Raw genomic sequence first — 24,602 nt, forward strand, 5'->3', positions numbered from 1 at the left:
ACATTCTATTCCATGTTCTAAAATAATAGACTTGTTTTACACTTCTTGTAACCACAACATAGAATGACACATTATATTACCAGACTATAAAATAAAGACACAATCTGAGGGATTTTCTACAAAAAATTAATGATGTGAAAGTCAATGTGAACATCATACATCACACATGGAAGAGAATAAAAAATGTATTCAAAATGTGCCGTTAATTGACAGACTTGAACAAACAGAAACAAAATAAACCATACTAAAATCATTGAAAACCTGCACCATCATCTTAATAGGAACAATGGATTAAATTAATAATCAATACTGGTCAATTATAAATATCACACATCAACTTAAAATCATACTCCAGCCTGTGTGGTGGATGGATGAAATGTATATACACTGCACAGGCTTTTGTGCTTCCTACTGCAGATGGATTGGTAAGCCATAGACGACAGGTGCAGCTTCGATGAGGTGCTTCAGGTGTGTGGCCTGCCGAGAAAGGCCCATAAAATCCAGGAGTGGAGCTCCTGAACCTGCAGAGAGCCAGGACTCTTGCAAGACTTTAGTGAAGCGATCAATGTCCCGATCTGTCACGTCCCACAGGTTTCCCAAAACAAAGGGGCTATAGGGTGAAAAGAGAACAGCCATGATAAAGTCAACCTCTGGAGTTGGACTAGGACTAGACTGATGATATGGATGTTTGGAAGTTGCTTTGGATAAAAGCGTCTGCTAAATGACTGTAATGTAATGTAATTATATGATATTTACCTTGTAAACAAAAAAATGTCGGCTGATTGGTGTTGGCTCATTTCTGATGTTTGTTTTGCTAAATTACAATCTGGCCATTTAAAGACTGAACTGTGAAACATGACTAGTGGCCAGTGGGTTCAGTTCATAGTCTTGGAAATCTGATACATAGTATTTATTGCTCAGATTATCTATGAAGTCTCAACCGTTCAAGTTTCAAGTTGCTGATTTAATTTTGCCCAAAGAAAGGACCAAAGTGTCAATTTAATCTCCCTTTTCTGTGAAAGTGCAGCTTTATAGCGCTGCAAAAATCAATATATTGTAACAATCCCCATTTTTGACATAATCTAAATGATATGTTTTACACACAGTATAATAGTAATCCACAATCTACTGTGTTTGGAATCCCTTGAATGTGCAAAGAGACATCTTACCAGCCTGCCATTGAGGTAGTTGAGGACGATGCCGTGTCCCTCCAGCTCCCCACGCACTGCCAGAGCAGCACTACTGCAGCCACAGAGTAGAGAAGCTGCTCTCATCTGACGCTTCAGCATCGTCTGGCTATTCAGGAACCGTGTGCCTGCGCCATGACCCACATAACTAAAGCAAGGGCAGGCAAAAGACAAATGGTCAAAGGTGGGGGGACATAACTTTTTATTTGCTGCTCCAGAAATCAACTTAAGATATCTTCTTCATCCGTTATTCTTGTGGACAGTAGTCTTTCCCCTTCCCAAACTCACATGTACAGATCCTTGGTGGCCAAAGCTTCTTCCAGTTGACCTGATTCAGGAGCAACTCCACAAACGCCTTCCCAATCCGGCTTACTTTAAGGAGATGACAAATAAAGGGGACAACATTAGTCATACAATTCCATACAAAAAAATGAAATGCTAGTTTTCTAACTATAATTGATATCTTACCTGCTGAAGAACTCCTTAAATTGGTCCTGTGTGTTTCTGAGATTAGCATCGGGATCTAACACGTAAAACACCCGTTTTGTATCCTTACTTGCTTCAGGATGGACCGCGTGTCCGTCTAGAGCAGGGGTGGGCCATTGTTTTGGCTCAGGGGCCACATTTACCGGGGCGGTCAAATTTAAAAATTTGACCGGGCGAAAAATGTTCGGCGGGCCGCATCGAAAAGCGCAACAGGCCGGATGTGGCCCGCAGGCCGTAGTTTGCCCACCTCTGGTCTAGAGCGAAGGGTTTAAGAATGATGTCTACAGGTACCATTCAACTCAACAGTCACAAAACAACTTTTTGCAAATCTGTACCGTGAGACACATTGGAAGAAGAAACGAGTGTTATTTTACCTCTTTTTGAAGGCTCAGTCCAATGAGAGAATGAAATGAAGGCATACGGCTAACTGAGTGAGACTTTAAGATGGAGATGCTCTCCCATGGCAGTTTCTGAAGATACTGTGTGGAATTGCACAGAAGATATACGTCCGTTCAACACAGATCACCAGTCCCTGCATGTACAAATCAGACTGAAAATTCTACATTTGATAATAACACTCACCTTGTCCAGGATGAGAACAACGTGACCATTTGGTTCATCTCTGTCTTCTAGCTGGGACACAACTGTATGGAATAGTTGGTCACACTCCATGGCCCACTGCGGAGAAAGCCCTAGAGCAAATATTTTAAGCTCTGCTTTGAAGAGCACGGGAGATGCAGACAGCACAGCCTAAAAAACAGTCAGAAGGGTTAGTAGCTGTTCCGTTCTTAAAAGTGCTGTTCTTGCCGTAGCATGGCCGATACAGAATGGAAGTGCAGGTGTTGATGGTTGAGAATTCATTGAGTGAGAAGAGATTAAGAAAAAATAATTAGCACCTTCAACATCTCCTCACTGGCTATCACTCCCCTTGCAGACAAAGCCTTATGAAGGTGCTGGGCCTGATCATTGAGCTCAGGATCAGATGACTGGGGTAGAAGAAGGCTCTTCCAGCATCCCAGCAACCCCTCCATCTCTTCCAGCAGTTGCTGAAAGCAAGATGGGTGGAAGTTTAGACAAAAAAATCATCAGCTGCACTCAACATCTCACGTAATTACAGTATGTAAATGACCAACAAATCACAGAGCTTTGTAATCTAGCAATGGAAAATGCTCATTTGACCAGCTGTTACTCTCCACAACTGCCAGGATGTGGCACTATTTCTTTATAGAATACTGTTTGACTAATTAAAATGTAGTACATAGATTCCTGGTTCCAGGTTTGTGTGTGCTGTTTTGTAGTCCAAGTGTCTACTTCAGGTGCATGTGCAGTGTCTATAGCTGCATTTTGCCTGTGCTGGATGTCATTCCTAATGATTATGACAGACATTTGGACTGATTTCATAAAATGACTAAAACCTAATGCTCACTGCACTCATACACTACATATATATTCACCATATTTTATGGAGATTTTATTTCGAGGTAATTTGGCGTCTAGCATTTTGTGGCATTGTCAGTAATTGCCTCTAGTGAAGAACTATGCAAAGACCAACTCAACACATTCTCTTACCTAAAATCAAACAAAATGTCTCAAATCAGCAGCGTGGTTTCATAGGCGGCCGGAGTACACAGCTTCATTACTTTGGTAAAAGTACAGATACCGCTTTTACTTAAGTGATATTCAATATTATTTATTATTATTTACTCCAATACTACTTGTATTGGCGTAAAATTTCACAAGTACAGATACTGCTTGTGAAATTACAGTGTAAAGTACACTCAAGACATCAGCAGTGGTGAAATGGGGATTATAGTATTCTTTGTGATGTTGTCATAAGAATAGCGTTCCCCCAATTAAATATGCATATGTACACAAATAAATCCCTATTCGGATGGGATTAGTTTGACGTGGGGTAAAATAATTTTACCTCAGGACGTCTGACTGTAATATAAATGACCAATTCGCACGGGATTAAGAAATCCCTGCATTCTACCAGAAATGGGAGGGGTAACTTGATTTACGCACTGCTGTCACCAGCTGTCGCCATGAGCGTGTTACACTGCTTCCTGATATCGTGTTCAAAAATGCATCAACAGGAGGATAATAATAACAAAGAATAGGCCTATAGGGACTTCTATACACTTTGATAATAATTGATGAAGACAAATATTACCCATCAACAATGGTGGTAAAGTCTCGGCCTCTGATAAGTTTGACTTTCTTTTTTTATCGGTGTTTGTATGTCCAGAACACTTCGGTTTTGCCCCAGGCTATTAAATATCGACTGCCAAACGATACGGAGGGCTTCTTTAAGTGCCTCCATGCACGCAAAACAGTGAAAAACTACGCTTAAACAGGGCATGACGGACTACCTACATACGTTTTTACAGGATCGTATTCGCACGGGACTAGAATTATCTGAGGTCATTTTTCCGAGCCGTTTTACAGAAGGTTTAAGTCCCCGTAACTTTTTCTGACATTCCCCGGAATAATTACTGTCCAACTGAATCTGACCATGGAGTTTGCGTTTATGGTAGGAAAGCTTAAGGTGATTGCCGATACGCTGTCCCTGTCAGTGGCACCTGTACACGTTCCTGCAGATTCCTCCTCTACAACATCCGGAGGATTCGTCCCTTCCTCACCGACAAGGCAGCGCAGGTGCTGATCCAGGCTCTTGTCATCTCCCGCCTGGACTACTGCAACTCCCTCCTTGCTGGCGCCCCGGCTTCCGCCATCAGACCTCTGGAGCTCGTCCAGAAAGCTGCTGCTCGTCTGGTGTTCAACCTTCCCAAGTTCTCCCACACAACTTGCCTTCTCCGTTCTCTACACTGGCTCCCCGTAGCTGCTCGCATCCAGTTTAAAACTCTGGTGCTAGCCTACAGGGCAGTGAAAGGAACAGCTCCTTCATACCTCCAGGCTATGGTCAAGCCCTACACCCCCGGCCGACCACTTCGCTCTGCTGCCTCCAGGCGACTGGCTGCCCCGGCGCTCAGCGGCCCCTGCTTGCGATCGATGCGGTCACGGCTTTTCTCTGTTCTGGCACCTCAGTGGTGGAATGATCTCCCGACTGATGTCAGGACAGCGGAGTCGCTGCCCATCTTTCGCCGCAGGCTGAAGACCCATCTCTTCAAGAAACACTACCCGGATCCTCCCTCTTAGGACATCACCTACTCTGTCCTAGCTCTTCTGATGCTCTTGTTTTCTAATCTTTCATTTCTAATTCGTCCTTTTTTCTCATTCATCATAGTACCTAACTTATTGCACTTCTACTCTAGCTCTAGTTATGCTCTTAGCTGTTGGTTTAGGAAGGAAATGCGCTTACGATTTCTTGTGACCTGAAGTTCTTTTATCTACCTTTGTTGAACACACTCATTGTAAGTCACTTTGGATAAAAGTGTCTGCTAAATGATCGTAATGTAATGTAATGTACAATCCAATCACGTTTGAGAAGGAAACAACAAAATACTGAATCCACAGGGTTTCCCCGCTTTTTTATTTTTTTTATTTTTCTTGGGGAAAAAGTAACGAGTACTTATGGTTATGGATAGAAATGTAGCTGAGTAAAAAGTACGATATTTGCCTTTCAAATTTAGTGAAGTAAAAGTCATAAGTACTCCCCCAACATGATACTCGAGTAAAGTACAGATCCCTAAAGAGTGTACTTAAGTACAGTACTCAAGTAAATGTACTCCGTTACTGTCCGCTTCTGCTTGGTTCCTTTCCACTTACCTCAACCCGACTATCCAAGGCCTTGGGGCCCTCCCACCACTTGGCTTTGTCAGACACACAGCTCACAATCTTCTGTTCCACTTGGATATTGTCCATCTCTTGCACCAGCTGAGAAACACGCTGCTTTACAACAGAGAGGAAGAGGAAGTCAACTTCATCTGAGATGTTGCCAAACAAAATTCAGATGCCCTTTATTGTGCAATCCAGTCCTAATTTATTATCTTCATTTGGCAGTCTGGTAATTATATAATTCGTCATTCACACCTGCTGCTTGGAGGTGGGGATGTGAACAGTGACAGGGTCAGACCCCTTTTCAAGACGCGACAGTATGATGCCGTCGCCCATCTGCCCAGGTTTTACTCCCAGCAGAGACATCATACACACCGTCACCACTGTACAACAAAGAGAGGTATGCAACAGAGACAATATGTAAATCAATTATTTTTCTTTTTTAAACTCTGTTTAAGCATGAACACATCAAGTGTCTAAATGGAAACTAAATTAGACCACAATAAGAATGACAAAACATAGAACTAGAAGGCTGGCAGCAGGATTGGCATTCTAGCCATTTGATAACTGGAAATGTGAAATTGAACATTTTAAACAAAATGTGCAGAAATAGCATTTTCAGACTTGTATACCTATTAAACTGCATTTACAACTTTACCTGAGTGAAGGTGTTGGATTTGTTGGATAAACTCTTGGCAGTGGTTCTTGGGGAAGGTTGAACAGTCAGAAGGAGGAAAGGAAAAGACGTTCTCCAACTTGGAGAGACTGTGTTCAGTAGGGGCTTGAGACTCGGCTGGACTGAGCGACAGAGCGTCCATCCTGTCTGCAAGCTCACTGGAGGTCTTTCTCAGCTTTCTGTTTGAATGACAGGAGATCAACGGGACAGTTCAAGAATCTTTGAATACGGCTGATATTATAATCTATACAAAACCGATTAGACAACTAGATTAGTCAACATTAAAAAAAACGATTCAAAAAGTGATTTCTTTGTGTGTCTGGGGGCTGCAGGCACACGTTGGGCCCTGTTTCGAACTGGAGACAACTCTTCGTACACATGAAACTGTAGCGCAGAGGCAGCCTTTGCTGTCCCCTTCTGTGCTGAAGCAGGGGCTTCTGCCTTTGGAAAAGGCGTAAAGGTCAAAGAAGGTACTTCTGTGTTAAAATCAAAAATAGCAAGCTCCTTTAGAGGATTTGGTTTTTCCCATCACTGGTGTTTTGGGAACCTGGCTCATTCGATGGGAACATCTGGGTTTTTCTCCGTACCAACAGAGTCTTTACTCTTCTTAACTACAGATGTAGGAGGTACCATTTTCTGTTCCGATTTCAGCTCTATACCCTTTTTCGGTGCATTCCAGGTCCAAGCATTTGCGAAAAGTTCCTCTGGTGTACATCCGTTCTTGGTAGCCAGGTTAACCAATGGCTTTAGTTGCTGTTAGGCCTGCTCTTACAGGTCTTAGCACAGGAGATGGCATGGAATCAACAAATGCCAAACCAGCCTTCAGCACATTCCATATATCATATAACTTGTCAAACCTTGGTTCCAACCCAGACTGGGCCATGCGAAGGTAAACACGGCCCACTACATCCTGCATCAGTGTAGGTTTAGCTGAGCCTTTGGTGGAGCCACGGACAGGGAAGAGTTTTGCGAATTTCAGCGCAAGTCTGTTGGGGACACTCTTACAGCGTGTTAATGTGGCCCGGTGAAGTTTCAAAGCAACTTTTGCTTCAGCGGGACCCAGCTGGAAAGCAAGATCAGCCTGTGTAGCAGCCCAGCGGCCAAGGCAAGGCTCAGAGCAGCAGGGGCAGTGGCAGTCCAACTCATGAGCAAGGGGGGAGTTATGTGCTTGCTGTTTGAAAAGCATGCTTATTGTCTACAGATTAATAACAAGGTATAATGTCAGTATGAACATATCACAACACATCTTCTGGACCCTACTGAACAAATATGTACAAGTACATACTGGCTGAGTGCTGGCAGCTTGATGGCCAATTTAAGGGCTTCAAGGCACTGGAGCCTGGCATCATGGATGGCTCCACAGCTGCTTCTTAAATCCACCATCTTCTGTGAGCAGTGCAACACCTCAGAGAGAAGATGCCACTTCAGCACAAGGTTATCTCCTGCTCACAGGCCAAGGGATACAGACAAAGAATCAGTATGGCAGAGCCAGAAATCACCAAGAACAAATAAAAGATGTACAGACAGTTTGCCACAAAACACAGAGCTAATGATGCTCTGAGACAGCCTACCTTGGTTGACGAAATGCATGTTTGAGCCCACGCCATGTGTCCCATACAGGCCTTTCCCCACTTAAGTCACCAGCAGACTGTAGAGAAGCTTTAGACTTTCATACAGAGCAGTGTCTGGGCTATTCACACCTAAGATATAAAGACCATGACTCAGACACAATCCGTGTGTCATTATTGTCACAAATCAAAAACAAAACAGTTCACAGTCTAGTATGCATAACTGTAGCGAATGCTACTAACCATATTGTGTGATACGGCCCCGCTGAGCTTGTGGCAGAAGAGCTGTGTCTAAACTCAGGTAAGCACTGCAAATATGGAGCACCTGTGCTCGCAACAGGTACCAACTCTTTGACTGTCTCTGCTCATTCACCTCTTTAAGCACCTAACACAGATGAGGCACCCCACGATCCACCTGACATTTGGCCAGAAAGGAGAGGGACAAAGATGAAATATTCTAGAGATATTTCAGGAGTAAAGAAAGAATGGAGTAATATGACAGAACTCAAATCACCCAACTCGAGCGCACACATTACCTACCTGTCCTGTGCTGTAGCAGTACTGGGCTTTCAACAGAACTGCCAGCATGGAGAGTGAAGACGGTCCCTGGGGAGTTGCATCTGAGACAAGAAACTTTTCTGCTTGCTCTAGCTGGGCCTGAAAGTGAAGTTAGTTAAACTGATTTCTTATAGATTTAAAATGGGAACAAATCAATGATTTATATGAGGTGATACAGTGTATTCAGCGAGAATAATAATGACCAAAGCCAGCTCGGGGGCACCTATTTCCAGGAGGATCTTGGCTGATTGACAGAGCGAGCTCGCACTCCCTTGGCCATCACCAAAATGATGTGAGAAGCCAAAAGCACATTGGTAAGCTTCTAAAGCCTTCAGAGGCTACAAAAGAGAGAACAAGGAGATGTGGTAAAGAGATGGTAATACCATCTAAAAATCGCTGCTGGTATTAGAACTGGATGCAAAAACCAAGAGGGGTTTATTCAAACAAATATTTAAGATAAAAAAAAAAAAAAAAAAAGTACAACCACGTGCAATTTGGCCACTTCAGCAATGCAGTGGGATTTCAGTCAAACTGGTTGGTTTGGCTTCAAAAATCCTGGATTGAGAAAAATGTATTTGTACTCCTCTAATTTATATTATGTCTCCTGATTAGTGCAAGCGGAGACTTTGAATACGCGGGACATCAAAGGCCACTTTAAGTTCCAAAGAAAAAACAAACTGACTAAAACTTGAAGGCTTTTCCCGGGACCTGTACTGTTACCTTTCCCATGAGCTCAAAGAGAGCAGCAGTCACAACAATGGAGCTGCAAGTCTGCTTGGGGTTCCTGACAGTTGGCACAGCTCGTGTCTGCAGGACAGCAGACCACTCGGCCAGGGCGCTTTCCAAAGGCTGGCACAACTCTTAAGGAACAAACAGAGGAAAATGTCACACATACAGAAAGGGATGTTGATAGACGGCCATTTACAGTACGCGATGGAGCAGAAAAAAACACTGCAATACTAATTAAAGCCATTATAGGATGCAGCAAACATTCAAGGGGTCCTCACTGCTTTCTCCAGCCAGGTTGAAATGCAGGCCCTCATAGACATGGATGCTGTCCTGTGACTTCTGCTTGTCTTCATAGTCAAAGTCATTGGTCCCAATGGTGTGAGTGTCCATGCACTTTTGTCTGTTGATGAAACTCCTGCTGTTTTTTGTCCTTATCAATGGCCTGACCAAAAAGACAGCAATATAAAGACCAGCAAACAGTCAAACTGTTAAGTTTTTACACTGTATGAAGGAACTTGAAGGATGTTGCAATAACTATTTCAGTTTCATTACAGCATAAATTACTATAAGAAATCAGTATGTGATGCCAGCTTTTGTTCTTTCAGGCATAATTTTCCTATCAAAAAAGTCAAAACAAAAATAAACACAAAATGATTCGCTGAGAGGGTTCCACAGTCACCTTCAGTCTGTGAATATTGAATGAACATGAATAGGATATGCTGACAAATGCACCAGTGCTCACCTCGTGAAGATTTTTCTCAAGAGTGCAGATATAGAGCCAAAGTAAAGCCTGTCAGCATTCTCTGCAGTCTCTGCTACTTCCTCCAGTAATCTTAAAGCATCAGTGGTAAAATCTACTGCCATACTGCGTAGTTACAAATGCAGATGAAGAACAGAGACATTTGAGTTGCATTCATTAAGCCATTTGCTTCCAATTACTAGTTCCAGTACCAACTGTGATCGCACTACCCAACCAAGAGTATTCTACTTCAAGCAACATTGGAAAATCATTGGAAATGCTTATGCAAACAAAAGCTCTTACCAGTCAGTCTGTTAGCTGAAATCCTGGAAACACACAACTTAAACTGAAAAGAAATCTCACGAAGTCAGTTTCTTCTGCAAGATGTGTCAGAGACTGGAAGACCAAAGATCTTTTCTTCATGCCCAACACACAGGCAGTCTGTAGAATTGGCAAATATACGACCTGGAGGTTTAAGGTTAGAAATAGAATACATATCAGCACATGTACATGGGAGCTCAGCCTGCTACAACTGGACACAGCATTTCATTTTTGAGTGGTATGCTCTTCCCACCATGTCTGTAGCATTCATTCAGCTTATCAGTCGGCCACAGGACAGACTTGGCCCCCATCTTTGTGCCAAAATTCCTGTCAAAGGGACTGGGGGTTCCACCCTAGTAGCAAAGGGATAGGTCTCCTTATGGGTATATCACTGGATTACATTACATTACGATCATTTGGCACTAGACACCTCTATGTCTAGTGCCCCCCTCCCTCCGGCTTTAGTGAGCCGCTTAGTCACAGTACTTCCAGGTTATGAGGCTTGTCGTACACATTGCCCCCACGCGGATAAGCGAGGAAATGCAAATGTGTCAGCCCAACCGTTCCTATTTGAGCAAGCGTACACACACACACACACACACACACACACACACACACACACACACACACACACACACACACACACACACACACACACACACACACACACACACACACACACACACACACACACACACACACACACACACACACACAAATAGACTTGTTTTACACTTCTTGTAACCACAACATAGAATGCAACATTATATTGCAAGACTATAAAATAAAGACAAAATCTGAGGGATTTTGTACAAAAAATTAATTAAGTGAAAGTCAATGTAAAAATCTTACATCACACATGGAACAGATTAATAAAAACTTTATTCAAAATGTGCCGTTACAAACTTAATGTGCACTGAAACAAAATAAACTTATTAAAAGCATTGAAAACATGCCACCATCATCTAAACAAGAGCAATGGATTAAATTAATAATCAATACTGTTGAGTCAGTAAAGGTCAATTATAAATATCACACATCAACTCAAAATTATCCTCCAGCCTGTGTGGTGGATGGATGAAATGTATGTACACTGCACAGGCTTTTGTGCTTCCTACTGCAGATGGATTGGTAAGCCATAGACGACGGGTGCAGCTCCGATGAGGTGCTTCAGGTGTGTGGCCTGGCGAGAAAGGCCCATAAAATCCAGGAGTGGAGCTCCTGAACCTGCAGAGAGCCAGGACTCTAGCAAGGCTTTAGTAAAGCGATCAATGTCCCGATCTGTCACGTCCCACAGGTTTCCCAAAACAAAGGGGCTATAGGGTCAAAAGAGAACAGCCATGATAAAGTCAACCTCTGGAACTGGACTAGATGATATGATTTAGAATCCCTTACCACCACAAATGTTCATATTTACCTTGTAAACAAAAAATGATGCTAGTTGAGTTCCTTTGTAACACGGCTGATTACAATATGGCCATTTAAAGACTGAACTGTGAAACATGACTAGTGGCCAGTGGGTTAAATTCTTAGTCTTGGTAATCTGATACATAGTATTTCGTGTTCAAATTATCTTTTAAGTCTCAACTGTACGAGTTTCAAGTTGCTCATTTAATTTTGCCCAAAGAAAGGACCAAAGTGTCAATTTTAGTTTCCCTTTTCTGTGAAAGTACAGCTTTACAAAAATCAATATATTGTAACAATCCCCGTTTTTGACATAACCTAAATGATATGTTTTACACACAGTATAATAGTAATCCACAATCTACTGTGTTTGGAATCCCTTGAATGTGCAAAGAGACATCTTACCAGCCTGCCATGAGGTAGTTGAGGACGATGCCGTGTCCCTCCAGCTCCCCACGCACTGCCAGAGCAGCACTACTGCAGCCAAAGAGTAGAGAAGCTGCTCTCATCTGACGCTTCAGCATCATCTGGCTATTCAGGAACCGTGTGCCTGCGCCATGACCCACATAACTAAAGCAAGGGGCAGGCAAAAGACAAATGGTCAAAGGTGGGGGGACATAACTTTTTATTTGCTGCTCCAGAAATCAACTTAAGATATCTTCTTCATCCGTTATTCTTGTGGACAGTAGTCTTTCCCCTTCCCAAACTCACATGTACAGATCCTTGGTGGCCAAAGCTTCTTCCAGTTGACCTGATTCAGGAGCAACTCCACAAACGCCTTCCCAATCCGGCTTACTTTAAGGAGATGACAAATAAAGGGGACAACCTTAGTCATACAACTCCATACAGACAAATCAAAATGTTGTTGTTTAACTATAATTGATATCTTACCTGCTGAAGAACTCCTTAAATTGGTCCTGTGAGTTTCCGAGATTAGCATCAGGATCCAACACATAAAACACCCGCTTTGTATCCACACCTTGCTTCAGGGTGGACCGCGTGTCCGTCTAGAAAAGGGTTTAAGAATGATGTTTACAGGTACCATTCAACTCAACAGTCACAAAACAACTTAAATCTGTACCGTGAGACACATTTGAAGAAGAAACGAGTGTTATCTTACCTCTTTTTGAAGGCTCAGTCCAATGAGAGAATGAAATGAAGGCATACGGCTAACTGAGTGAGACTTTAAGATGGAGATGCTCTCCCATGGCAGTTTCTGAAGATACTGTGTGGAATTGCACAGAAGATATACGTCCGTTCAACACAGATCACCAGTCCCTGCATGTACAAATCAGACTGAAAATTCTACATTTGATAATAACACGCACCTTGTCCAGGATGAGAACAACGTGACCATTTGGTTCATCTCTGTCTTCTAGCTGGGACACAACTGTATGGAATAGTTGGTCACACTCCATGGCCCACTGCGGAGAAAGCCCTAGAGCAAATCTTTTAAGCTCTGCTTTGGAGAGCACGGGAGATGCAGACAGCACAGCCTAGAAACCAGTCAGAAGGGTTAGTAGCTGTTCCGTTCCTTAGAAGTGCTGTTCTTTCCGTAGCATGGCCGATACAGAATGGAAGTGCAGGTGTTGATGGTTGAGAATTCATTGAGTGAGAAGAGATTAAGAAAAATAATTAGCACCTTCAACATCTCCTCACTGGCTATCACTCCCCTTGCAGACAAAGCCTTATGAAGGTGCTGGGCCTGATCATTGAGCTCAGGATCAGATGACTGGGGTAGAAGAAGGCTCTTCCAGCATCCCAGCAACCCCTCCATCTCTTCCAGCAGTCGCTGAAAGCAAGATGGGTGGAAGTTTAGACATAAACATTATCAGCTGCACTCAACATCTCACGTAATTACAGTATGTAAATGACCAACAAATCACAGAGCTTTGTAATCTAGCAATGGAAAATGCTCATTTGACCAGCTGTTACTCTCCACAACTGCCAGGATGTGGCACTATTTCTTTATAGAATACTGTTTGACTAATTAAAATGTAGTACATAGATTCCTGGTTCCAGGTTTGTGTGTGCTGTTTTGTAGTCCAAGTGTCTACTTCAGGTGCATGTGCAGTGTCTATAGCTGCATTTTGCCTGTGCTGGATGTCATTCCTAATGATTATGACAGACATTTGGACTGATTTCATAAAATGACTAAAACCTAATGCTCACTGCACTCATACACTACATATATATTCACCATATTTTATGGAGATTTTATTTCGAGGTGATTTGGCGTCTAGCATTTTGTGGCATTGTCAGTAATTGCCTCTAGTGAAGAACTATGCAAAGACCAACACAACACATTCTCTTACCTAAAATCAAACAAAATGTCTCAAATCAGCGGCTTGGTTCCTTTCCACTTACCTCAACCCGACTATCCAAGGCCTTGCGGCCCTCCCACCACTTGGCCTTGTCCGACACACAGCTCACAACCTTCTGTTCCACTTGGATATTGTCCATCTCTTGCACCAGCCAAGAAACAGGGTGCTTTACAACAGAGAGGAAGAGGAAGTCAACTTCATCTGAGATGCTGCCAAACAAAATTCAGATGCCCTTTATTGTGCAATAGTTAGTCCTAATTTATTATCTTCATTTGGCAGCCTGGTAATTATATAATTCGTCATTCACACCTGCTGCTTGGAGGTGGGGATGTGAACAGTGACAGGGTCAGACCCCTTTTCAAGACGCGACAACATGATGCCGTCGCCCATCTGCCCAGGTTTTACTCCCAGCAGAGACATCATACACACCGTCACCCCTGTACAACAAAGAGAGGTATGCAACAGAGACAATATATAAATCAATTATTTTTCTTTTTTAAACTCTCCTGTGAGGCATCTGTTTAAGCATGAACACATCAAGTGTCTAAATGGAAACTAAATTAGACCACAATAAAAATGACAAAACATAGAACTAGAAGGCTGGCAGCAGGATTGGCATTCTAGCCATTTGAAAACTGGAAATGTGAAATTAAACATTTTAAACACAAAATGTGCAGAAATAGCATTTTCAGACTTGTATACCTATTAAACTGCAATTTTACAATTTTACCTGAGGGAAGGTGTTGGATTTGTTGGATAAACTCTTGGCAGTGGTTCTTTGGGAAGGTTGAACAGTCAGAAGGAGGAAAGGAAAAGACGTTCTCCAACTTGGAGAGACTGTGTTCAGTAGGGGCTTGAGACTCGGCTGGACTGAGCTCATCCAGCGACAGAGCGTCCATCCTGTCTGCAAGCTCACTGGAGGTCTTTCTCAGCTTTCTGTTTGAATGACAGGAGATCACAGGACTGTTCAAGAATCTTTGAATACCACGGATATTAATTCGGTACGAAACCAATTAGACAACTAGTAGTCCAAATATTGCAGATGTTGTTTTTGCAGTGGGACAAAAGTCTAAATTAGACTTCAAACAATTGGAAAATGGTTAAGATGATTACAGTACAATCAAAAGGACAGCAATTAATTCTACTTCTGGTAATCAGTATTATGTTACAACAGACTGCATGAACTCAGCATTCAGATACTTTGTGTATATACTTTACACTATGAATGCTTACTTGAGACAGCTGGTTAAATGTCGGATTATTCGGTGACGGCTTGTGACACCCAGAGCCTGAGCATGCAGCATTGCTGTAGTTACTGGGTCCTTCTGTCCAAAGGTCAGAGCCAAAAGACAACATAGGGTGGGATAGAGAGTGGGAGGGGGGAAGTGGTGAAGATCCAGCCAGGATGAGCGTAGCAGTGACTGAATGGCTTCCAAAGAAAGATCCTCTGGAGAAGGAAGGTGGAAGAATCAGGTGATGAACAGTGCACTCACTTAATGAAGACAGCAAAATCATCTTAACTGATTGCCTCACCTGGCCTGGAGTCGGAATGAGAATGGTGTATTTGGAGGCTATTCGTAAGTCCACCTCTGCTCCTCAGCTCAGACAGATCATCTCTCTCCAAATTGCAGCACTCGTCTCTCCGCAAGACCTCAAAATCCATGTCTACAGAGTTGTGAGAAATAAGCACAATTGTCACAATTTGATTTTGTAAACAGAGAACTTGTTTGTCAGCCGAGAAGAATATCACACATTTATGAAGACTTGACCCCAAAGAGCTAAAGAAGAGCATTTGGGTTGCAAGGTCATGAGTCATGTCCACATAAGATAACACCCATATCCTTACTTGAAGCAGGATTTTCTTCAGTCTCTGTGTCCGATGTTCTCAGCTGCTCAATGCTAATGTCGAGTTTGTCATCAATTATTTCTTCGATTGTCCTCATTTTGTCTGGTTCTTCCACGATTTCTGCCTCTGTTCCAGACAACTTCCTTCTTGGTCTTCCTCTCCTTGCTGAGGCAGGCAGACAAACCACAGTCTCAGCCTCTGAACCGGTGGACTGGATGGGGGCAGTGCTCTTCTTAGCCCTGGTTTGCCTCTTGGGGACCGTCTCTGCAGGAGGTTCCGTTAGCGGTTTAGGTTTGGGGGCCGTCCTTCTAGCAGTGGAACGCGTTTTAGGAAGATCCATCTTTTCTTTAGCGACCTTGGTATTAGGCTCCGAGTCACTCTCATCACTGAACTCCACCTGCATCAAAAGAAGAATGTTTTATAGAATTGTTCTGTAGCATTTTTACAAATTTACAAATTTTCTGAATAGATGCCCACAAGTACCTTGAAAAGCGATTTCTTTGTGCGTCTGGGGGCTGCAGGCACACGTTGGGCCCTGTTTTGAACTGGAGACAACTCTTCGTACACATGAAACTGTAGCGCAGAGGCAGCCTTTGCTGTCCCCTTCTGTGCTGAAGCAGGGGCTTTTGCCTTTGGAAAAGGTGTAAAGGTCAAAGAAGGTACCTCTGTGTTAAAATCAAAACAACCAAGCTCCTTAACAGAGGGTTTGGTTTTTCCCATCACTGGTGTATTGGGAACCTGGCTCATTCCTTTGAACCAATCAGTCACTGGAATTTTTGGTTGAACAGCCTTGACCTTCTTTGCTTCCTTTGTCTTGATGGGAACATCTGGGGTTTTCTCTGTACCAACAGAGTCTTTACTCTTCTTAACTACAGATGGAGGAGGTACCATTTTGTGTTCCGGTTTCAGCTCTATACCCTTTTTCGGTGCATTCCAGGTCCAAGCATTTGCGAAAAGTTCCTCTGGTGTACATCCGTTCTTGGTAGCCAGGGTAACCAAACACAACATGGCTTTAGTTGCTGTTAGGCCTGCTCTTACAGGTCTTAGCACAGGAGATGGCATGGAATCAACAAATGCCAAACCAGCCTTCAGCACATTCCATATACCATACAACTTGTCAAACCTTGGTTCCAACCCAGACTGGGCCATGCGAAGGTAAACACGGCCCACTACATCCTGCATCAGTGTAGGTTTAGCTGAGCCTTTGGTGGAGCCACGGACAGGGAAGAGTTTTGCCAATTTCAGCGCTAGTCTGTTGGTGACACTCTTACAGCGTGTTAATGTGGCCCGGTGAAGTTTCAAAGCAACTTTTGCTTCAGCGGGACCCAGCTGAAGAGCAAGATCAGCCTGTGTAGCAGCCCAGCGGGCAGTAACACGGCCAAGGCAAGGCTCAGAGCAGCAGGGGCAGTGGCAGTCCAACTCATGAGCCAGGGAGGAGAGCCAGCGGCGGGGCTGGTTCTTGAGAGGTGGGGAGCTAGCCTGATCCCTCTCCACAGGTTGCTTTGGAAGCCACCTGGTGCTCAGGATGTCTTTAAACTCATCTTCAGTGGTCGCTAAGGGAGATTGTGCTTTTTGTGCTGGCCGACCTTTCCTTGGCTTGATTTTCACCTCTGCCTTGTGCTCCTGGTCAGAAAAATCTAAAGGGACAAAAAAGAGTCAATACTGAACTTCAATATGGCCTACACTAACACATCAAAACATTGGAACTTATGGCATAGTGCTGTCAACTGACCTGTACAGAGTTCCAGAATGTTCCTGACTTTGTCCAAGTCAAATCCACTCTCCTCCCTCTCCCCTTGCATCAGCTCCAACTCAGCTTTCACTACCAACAGCTCTGCACATCTAAAAAGGGAATACAGCATGTTTACATTAATCATGTGCTGGCGGTATGATAAAAATGCATATTGTCTACAGATTGATAACAAGGTATAATGTCAGCTAATGAATATATCACAACACATCTTCTGGACCCTACTGAACAAATATGTACAAGTACATACTGGCTGAGTGCTTGCAGCTTGATGGCCAATTTAAGGGCTTCAAGGCACTGGAGCCTGGCATCATGGATGGCTCCACAGCTGCTTCTTAAATCCACCATCTTCTGTGAGCAGTGCAACACCTCGGAGAGAAGATGCCACTTCAGCACAAGGTTATCTCCTGCTCACAGGCCAAGGGATACAGACAAAGAATCAGTATGGCAGAGCCAGGAATCACCAAGAACAACCGACAGTTTGCCACAAAACACAGAGCTAATGATGCTCTGAGACAGCCTACCTTGGTCGACGAAATGCACGTTTGAGCCCACGCCATGTGTCCCATACAGGCCTTTCCCCACTAAAGTCACCAGCAGACTGTAGAGAAGCTTTAGACTTTCATACAGAGCAGTGTCTGGGCTATTCACACCTAAGATATAAAGACCATTATTCAGACACAATCCGTGTGTCATTATTGTCACAAATCAAAAACAAAACAGTTCACGGTCTAGTATGCATAACTGTAGCAAATGCTACTAACCATATTGTGTGATACGGCCCCGCTGAGCTTGTGGCAGAAGAACTGTGTCCAAACTCAGGTAAGCACTGCAAATATGGAGCACCTGTGCTCGCAACAGGTACCAACTCTTTGACTGTCTCTGCTCATTCACCTCTTTAAGCACCTCACACAGATGAGGCACCCCACGATCCACCTGACATTTGGCCAGAAAGGAGAGGGACAAAGATGAAATATTCTAGAGATATTTCAGGAGTAAAGAAAGAATGGAGTAAAATGACAGAACTCAAATCACCCAACTCGAGCGCACACATTACCTACCTGTCCTGTGCTGTAGCAGTACTGGGCTTTCAACAGAACTGCCAGCATGGAGAGTGAAGACGGTCCCTGGGGAGTTGCATCTGAGACAAGAAACTTTTCTGCTTGCTCTAGCTGGGCCTGAAAGTGAAGTTAGTTAAACTGATTTCTTATAGATTTAAAATGGGAACAAATCAATGATTTATATGAGGTGATACAGTGTATTCAGCGAGAATAATAATTACCAAAGCCAGCTCGGGGGCACCTATTTCCAGGAGGATCTTGGCTGATTGACAGAGCGAGCTTGCACTCCCTTGGCCATCACCAAAATGATGTGAGAAGCCAAAAGCACATTGGTAAGCTTCTAAAGCCTTCAGAGGCTACAAAAGAGAGAACAAGGAGATGTGGTAAGGAGATGGTAATACCATCTAAAAATCGCTGCTGGTATTAGAACTGGATGCAAAAACCAAGAGGGGTTTATTCAAACAAATATTTAAGATATAAAAAAAAAAAAAAAAAGTACAACCACGTGCAATTTGGCCACTTCAGCAATGCAGTGGGATTTCAGTCAAACTAGTTGGTTTGGCTTCAAAAATCCTGGATTGAGAAAAATGTATTTGTACTCCTCTAATTTATATTATGTCTCCTGATTAGTGCAGGCGGAGACTTTGAATACGCGGGACATCAAAGGCCACTTCAAGTTCCAAAGAAAAAACCAACTGACTAAAACTTTTCCCGGGATCTGTACTGTTACCTTTCCCATGAGCTTGAAGAGAGCAGCAGTCACAACAATGGAGCTGCAAGTCTGCTTGGGGTTCCTGACAGTTGGCACAGCTCGTGTCTGCAGGACAGCAGACCACTCGGCCAGGGCACTTTCCAAAGGCTGGCACAACTCTTAAGGAACAAACAGAGGAAAATGTCACACATACAGAAAGGGATGATGATAGACGGCCATTTAAAGTACGCGTTGGAGCAGCAAAAAACACTGCAAAACTAATTAAAGCCATTATAGGATGCAGCAAACATTCAAGGGGTCCTCACTGCTTTCTCCAGCCAGGTTGAAATGCAGGCCCTCATAGACATGGATGCTGTCCTGTGACTTCTGCTTGTCTTCATAGTCAAAGTCATTGGTCCCAATGGGAGTGTCCATGCACTTTGTCTGTTGATGCAACTCCTGCTGTTTTTTGTCCTTATCAATGGCCTAAAGAAATGACAATGACCAAAAAGAAAGCAATATAAACACCGGTCAAACAGTTAAGTTGTTACACTGTATGAAAGAACTTGAAGGATGTTACAATAACTATTTCAGTTTCATTACAGCATAAATTCCTTTAAGAAATCATTATGTGATGCCAGCTTTTGTTCTTTCAGGCATAATTTTCCTATCAAAACAAAAATAAACACAAAATCAATAGCTGAGAGGGTTCCACAGTCACCTTCAATCTGTGAATATTGAATGAACATGAATAGGATATGCTGACAAATGCACCAGTGCTCACCTCTTGAAGATTTTTCTCAAGAGTGCAGATATAGAGCCAAAGTAAAGCGTGGGCCTTGTCATCCTTCAGCCTGTCAGCATTCTCTGCAGTCTCTGCTACTTCCTCCAGTGATCTTAAAGCTTCATTGGTAAAATCTACTGCCGTACTGCGTAGTTACAAATGCAGATAAAGAACACAGAGACATTTGAGTTGCATTCATTAAGGCAGTGGTTCCCAAACTTTTTCTTTCACGCCCCCTTTTATAGATCTGAAGTTTTTTGCGTGGGGGCAGGACGGGGGACGGGACGATATAAAACAATATTGGACGGCTGAACGGTCTGAAGTAGCTGGAGTAGCTCTGCACCCCCCCTGGGGGTTGGGCCCTCCACTTTGGGAACCGCTGCAATAAGGCATTTGTTTCCAAATACTGGTTTCAGTACCAACTGTGATTGCACTACCCAACCAAGAGTATTCTACTTCATTGCAGCAACATTGTTCATTGGAAATGCTTATGCAAACAAAAGCTCTTACCAGTCAGTCTGTTCACTGAAATCCTGGAAACACACAACTTGGGCCATCTCATACAGATAAACAGCACGCAGATGGGTATGGGGGCTCTCCTCGTGGCAAATGTCAAGCAGGTCACAGAGAGTGTTGTAACGCTCCTGAGCAGTGTCTCCTGCCACCTCCTTGTAGGCACGCAGCTCCTCCTCCAACAGGGAAAGCATTGCTTTCTCATCAGGGACATCAGGACCAAAACCATCTCGTAATGTCCTATTCCAGGCACAGAGAGGACAGAGTGTAAGCAGCAAACTTTCTAATATCATTTATACTTATTACACTCACTTACAACCCCAGGCTCAGTCTCATAGCTACGAAGATAAAAAGCAAATGAACATATCTTTATATATACTCAGTGACCACATTACTACCTACAGCTGGGCATGTCCTGGCAGGAATAATTAGCCTTCAGAGATCTTACCAAGTCTATTGACTCTCTTGATCAAGATGTTTGTGTACCTGAGCCGAACATCCTCCTCGCCATTGCGGAAAGCATCAATCTTGGTTTTCACCCACAAAGCGACTGGCTCAGCCATATGAGGAGTGATGTTATCCCCCAGCGCCTTCAGCCACAGGATGACCCAGTCCAAGGCTCTTTCAAACTGTCCACCCCGGCGAGAACTCTGCACTGCCACCATGAAGGGCCGGCTTAGCTGGGTGATGACAACATAAACATTATAAATGGTTGGATGGTTAGACTGTTGTATAAATAAATACTGTATATATCTCCCATCAGAATAATTTAGGTTTGAGCCTTAAACTTGGACCCACCACCAACATTTTAAACAAAGTCTATACAGATGCACAATAAACTGGCTATTCATTCATTCAGGACTGACATAATGTGTCACACAAGAAATAAAATAATCTTACCCTATCAGCAGAGAGGGAGAAAGAAGGTGTCCTGCAAATCTCCCTGCAGAGAATCTCTGCCAGAGTGAAGGCTTGGTCATAGAGTTTTCGGTTGAACAGCCAGCAGGCTAAATTGCTCACAGCAATCACTACAGGAAACATGGTGAACATAAAAGGAATTAATATGAAAATAAACAAAAGCACTGCTGTTTTCAAAGCAAGGCTTCTCCCATTACTGCCTTTGAAACCCCAATTAAAATCCACTTTAATTGTTCAACACTGATGGACACCTGCTTTGATGAAAAAGCTTTCACTGCGCAGCTTGCGTAGTTCAGTCATCATCTGTCCAGCTGAGGCTCGGCAGTATAGCAGAACTCTGTCCAGTGTGTCACTGTCCTCCAGCTAAAAAAAGACAACATATAACCAACACGGTGACTAAAATCCAAGTCTGATAAACACTCTACAACTATGGTCACACTGTAACTTTCACTGTCATCATTATTAGGAAAAATCATTGGCGGTGACCCCTCACCTGTGAAGCCAGCATGCTGTCATAAGCAAATACGAAGCCTCGGGACATAATGTAGCAAAGGGAATGTTGCAATCTGTTCCTCTCTGCCTCAATTGTCAAATTTTGCTGTGTACATAAATCAAAGCACACATTGGATGAAATGTCTTTAACATACATTCACAGCCAATTCTGTTATAATACTACAAAAACAAAATACAACTGATATTTAAGGCACATAATTTCTCAGCTTTTACTCCCATCATTCTGATCAATGATCACACTAACCTTCTGAAGTATTTTTGATATCAGTTCTTGATATTCCTCAAGAAATGAAAAACAGGCCAGGAGCACAGGTCCACTCAATCCCTTACGTTGTCCACTTTCAGCAGCCCACATGACCAGATTGCACCCCTGCAGAATTGCATGAGCTTCTGTGTCTCCCAGATCAGCAGAGAGAGACCTCAAAGCCCTTGCACACTCAGTGAAAGCCTGGCCACTCTCCTGTCCAGCGCCTTTGGTAGAGCAAACTTTTACCGCCCATTTGCCAAGTACGAGAGCTGTACCTTGACAGTTGTTAATTTCATGAAGTAAGGTGGAGGCTAGCTTGTAAAGGCCTGCTTTACAAAGCAATTTGACTAGAATAAGCACCACTTCGGACAAGACATGTGAACTAGATAACTTAATAGATTGACTGTTGCTGCCCCCCTCATAGCCTCGACTACGAGTCCAGCAGCTTAAGAGGAGAATATGTACTGTCTGTAGAAGAAAAGAACCATCCTCCTTGGTCAGTGTTCCACAGCAGTTCTCAAACTCAGCTAAGGCATCCTCTGCATACACGGGAACCTTGGAGGAAGATGGTGCTGATGCAGCCTCTGTGTCCAACAGCAGGAGGAAGGCCAGAGCTTGCAACTTGCTGTGGAGTTTGTCCCTGGGATTGATGTTTGTCCCGTTTTTGGCAGAAGATGCTCCATTCCAGAGTACTGAAAAGCAGTTCCGCACAACAACACAGTAGTCCTCAACCTGTGGACCAAGCAAGTGTTAATCTTCTTAAAGAAAACAGATCCATGTAGTGTATATATAAGAACAGAAATATACATAAGAAATAGGCAAGCCACAAGTTATACAAACCTGTTGCACTGGGGTAAGCCTCTTGTAAAGCTCTCCTGCTAGATGTGTGCATAGATCGTGAACTCCTAGAGAACGTAGTTTCTTGACTATATGGAAAATAATCTTTTCCATGTACAGAGGGCTGCTCTGAGCAGTGTGTGCTCCAGAAACATCATAGCCATGAAGGGAAAGCTCCACCAGTTTTACCAACTGACTAATATGGTCCAAGTGTGGGGATCCAACACCAAGTTGATGGTCACAGGCTCTGATGACCCTGTCACACAGTTTGCGATCTTGCAGGCTCAGGGGACCCTTCACATAGTTCTGTTAAATGTATAGCAAACAATATTAATCCCCCTCTTTCAGGACAATAAGCCTTATATGTAGTTAAACAGTATTTTTTGAGTAAGCATTCTGTCTAACACACAAAACCTAACGGATCTCCTAACAAGGCAGATAATTTGACTTTTTCTTCTCAGACTGGGTTATTAATGTCAACACAATAAAGGTCAAAATGCAACAGATATAGAACCAATAGAATTGAAGTGAGAAGATGTTGAGAAACCACGTGTTCACAATTCAATATCGCTAAATGTAATAATATATATATATAGTATGTCCTCCAATGTTTCTTTACAGAATTCTGACTCATAAGGTCATTATATTACCTTTCATCAGCCATATTTAAACAGTGTAACTTGTTCGCTAACCTCTAGTTCTTGAAGTAAAAGCTCCGTCTCTTTCACCGAAGCAGTCCGCTTGATGAACTCGTCCACATTTAAGCACTTCATGTCAACAGCTGAAATACAGGTGGGTTAATTAGTCGCGTTCATTTCAATCTGGTGAAACTCGGTTAACTTCATGTTAGCTAGCAACCGCGTTAAAATGAACTGCACCAATTCACAACAACATTTGCACAACAAGACACATTAATGGCTTCGCGTTACCTCAACACGTTTGTAATCCACTTAGTTTAGAGCGTAAACCGTTCGTTGGCTGACTGGCAGTGGAAATTGTTCAGAAATAATAACATAACTGAAGCTAATGGCTAATGGCAAACTTGTTTCCATTCGGTAACTGCCTCCTCGCGCACTGTTTTTGAAAGACGATGGCTAACCAATCCGACAGCACATCCGCATTTTCAATATGGCGCAGGGGCTTATGGGTAATGAAGTGTTTTGCTTTTTATATCACGCAAAACTGCACATTTGCGCGGGTAACCTGGATAGTTGGATAGTTTCATGTCAAGTCTGGTTTTCACAAACTCAAACTAAATTTGACAATGTTTTGTATGTTTATTATTAACGACCATTTGATTTGTTTCAAACTATTCTAAATGGGTGTGTATTTCCCGTTGTGGCCTTGATTTGCTGTGATTATGGACCTAAAACTTTGTTGGACAGGTTCTCTTACCACACATACCAGATGGCTGATTAACAGTCAGACACTACTTCAAAGAAATGTATTAATTTAAGCCCCAGGTTTTGGATACATTGTTGATGGGTCGAAAATATAAATGATTGCTATAAACACAAAAACACTGGTTTCAGTTTTAGCCTAGATCAAAATGTACTTAAAAATAATGGTCTTCACTGTGACTGTTACAGATTGAACAGATAACAAGAAAGAGTGTATAAAAGTACTATTTTTCCTTCTACGCTTAAGTGGTTAAGAATGTACTGAACCTCAGAAATGATGCGGAAATTAGACAATAAATGAAAATAACTGTA

General features: G+C 43.0%; 1 protein-coding gene and 1 pseudogene across 1 annotated transcript; both read right to left on the reverse strand.

The window, feature by feature from the left end:
- Positions 1 to 355: 355 nt before the first annotated feature.
- Positions 356 to 10,313, reverse strand: LOC143005424 (separin-like; annotated as a pseudogene).
- Positions 10,314 to 10,891: 578 nt separating this feature from the next.
- On the reverse strand, positions 10,892 to 23,956 carry espl1 (extra spindle pole bodies like 1, separase). The gene is made up of 32 exons (XM_076156983.1): positions 23,820 to 23,956; positions 23,583 to 23,671; positions 22,894 to 23,196; positions 22,051 to 22,785; positions 21,787 to 21,891; positions 21,545 to 21,656; positions 21,276 to 21,403; positions 20,862 to 21,055; positions 20,373 to 20,615; positions 19,863 to 20,007; positions 19,405 to 19,564; positions 19,118 to 19,257; positions 18,609 to 18,743; positions 18,388 to 18,504; positions 18,091 to 18,262; positions 17,851 to 17,979; positions 17,577 to 17,733; positions 17,309 to 17,418; positions 16,060 to 17,213; positions 15,577 to 15,973; positions 15,264 to 15,395; positions 14,964 to 15,177; positions 14,461 to 14,666; positions 14,040 to 14,167; positions 13,774 to 13,896; positions 13,049 to 13,198; positions 12,735 to 12,902; positions 12,527 to 12,631; positions 12,298 to 12,413; positions 12,118 to 12,201; positions 11,812 to 11,976; positions 10,892 to 11,318 (listed from the first exon to the last, which is right to left on the reverse strand). Exons 2-32 carry the CDS (start codon positions 23,661 to 23,663, stop codon positions 11,117 to 11,119), a joined length of 6,510 nt encoding a protein of 2,169 aa, XP_076013098.1. The 5' UTR covers positions 23,664 to 23,671; positions 23,820 to 23,956; the 3' UTR covers positions 10,892 to 11,116.
- Between the last annotated feature and the right edge of the window lie 646 nt (positions 23,957 to 24,602).

The sequence above is a fragment of the Genypterus blacodes genome, unplaced genomic scaffold (genome assembly GCF_046128005.1).
Source record: "Genypterus blacodes isolate CSIRO-AG114 ecotype Tasmania unplaced genomic scaffold, CSIRO-AGI_Gbla_v1 ptg000070l_1, whole genome shotgun sequence".
Taxonomy (NCBI): domain Eukaryota; kingdom Metazoa; phylum Chordata; class Actinopteri; order Ophidiiformes; family Ophidiidae; genus Genypterus; species Genypterus blacodes.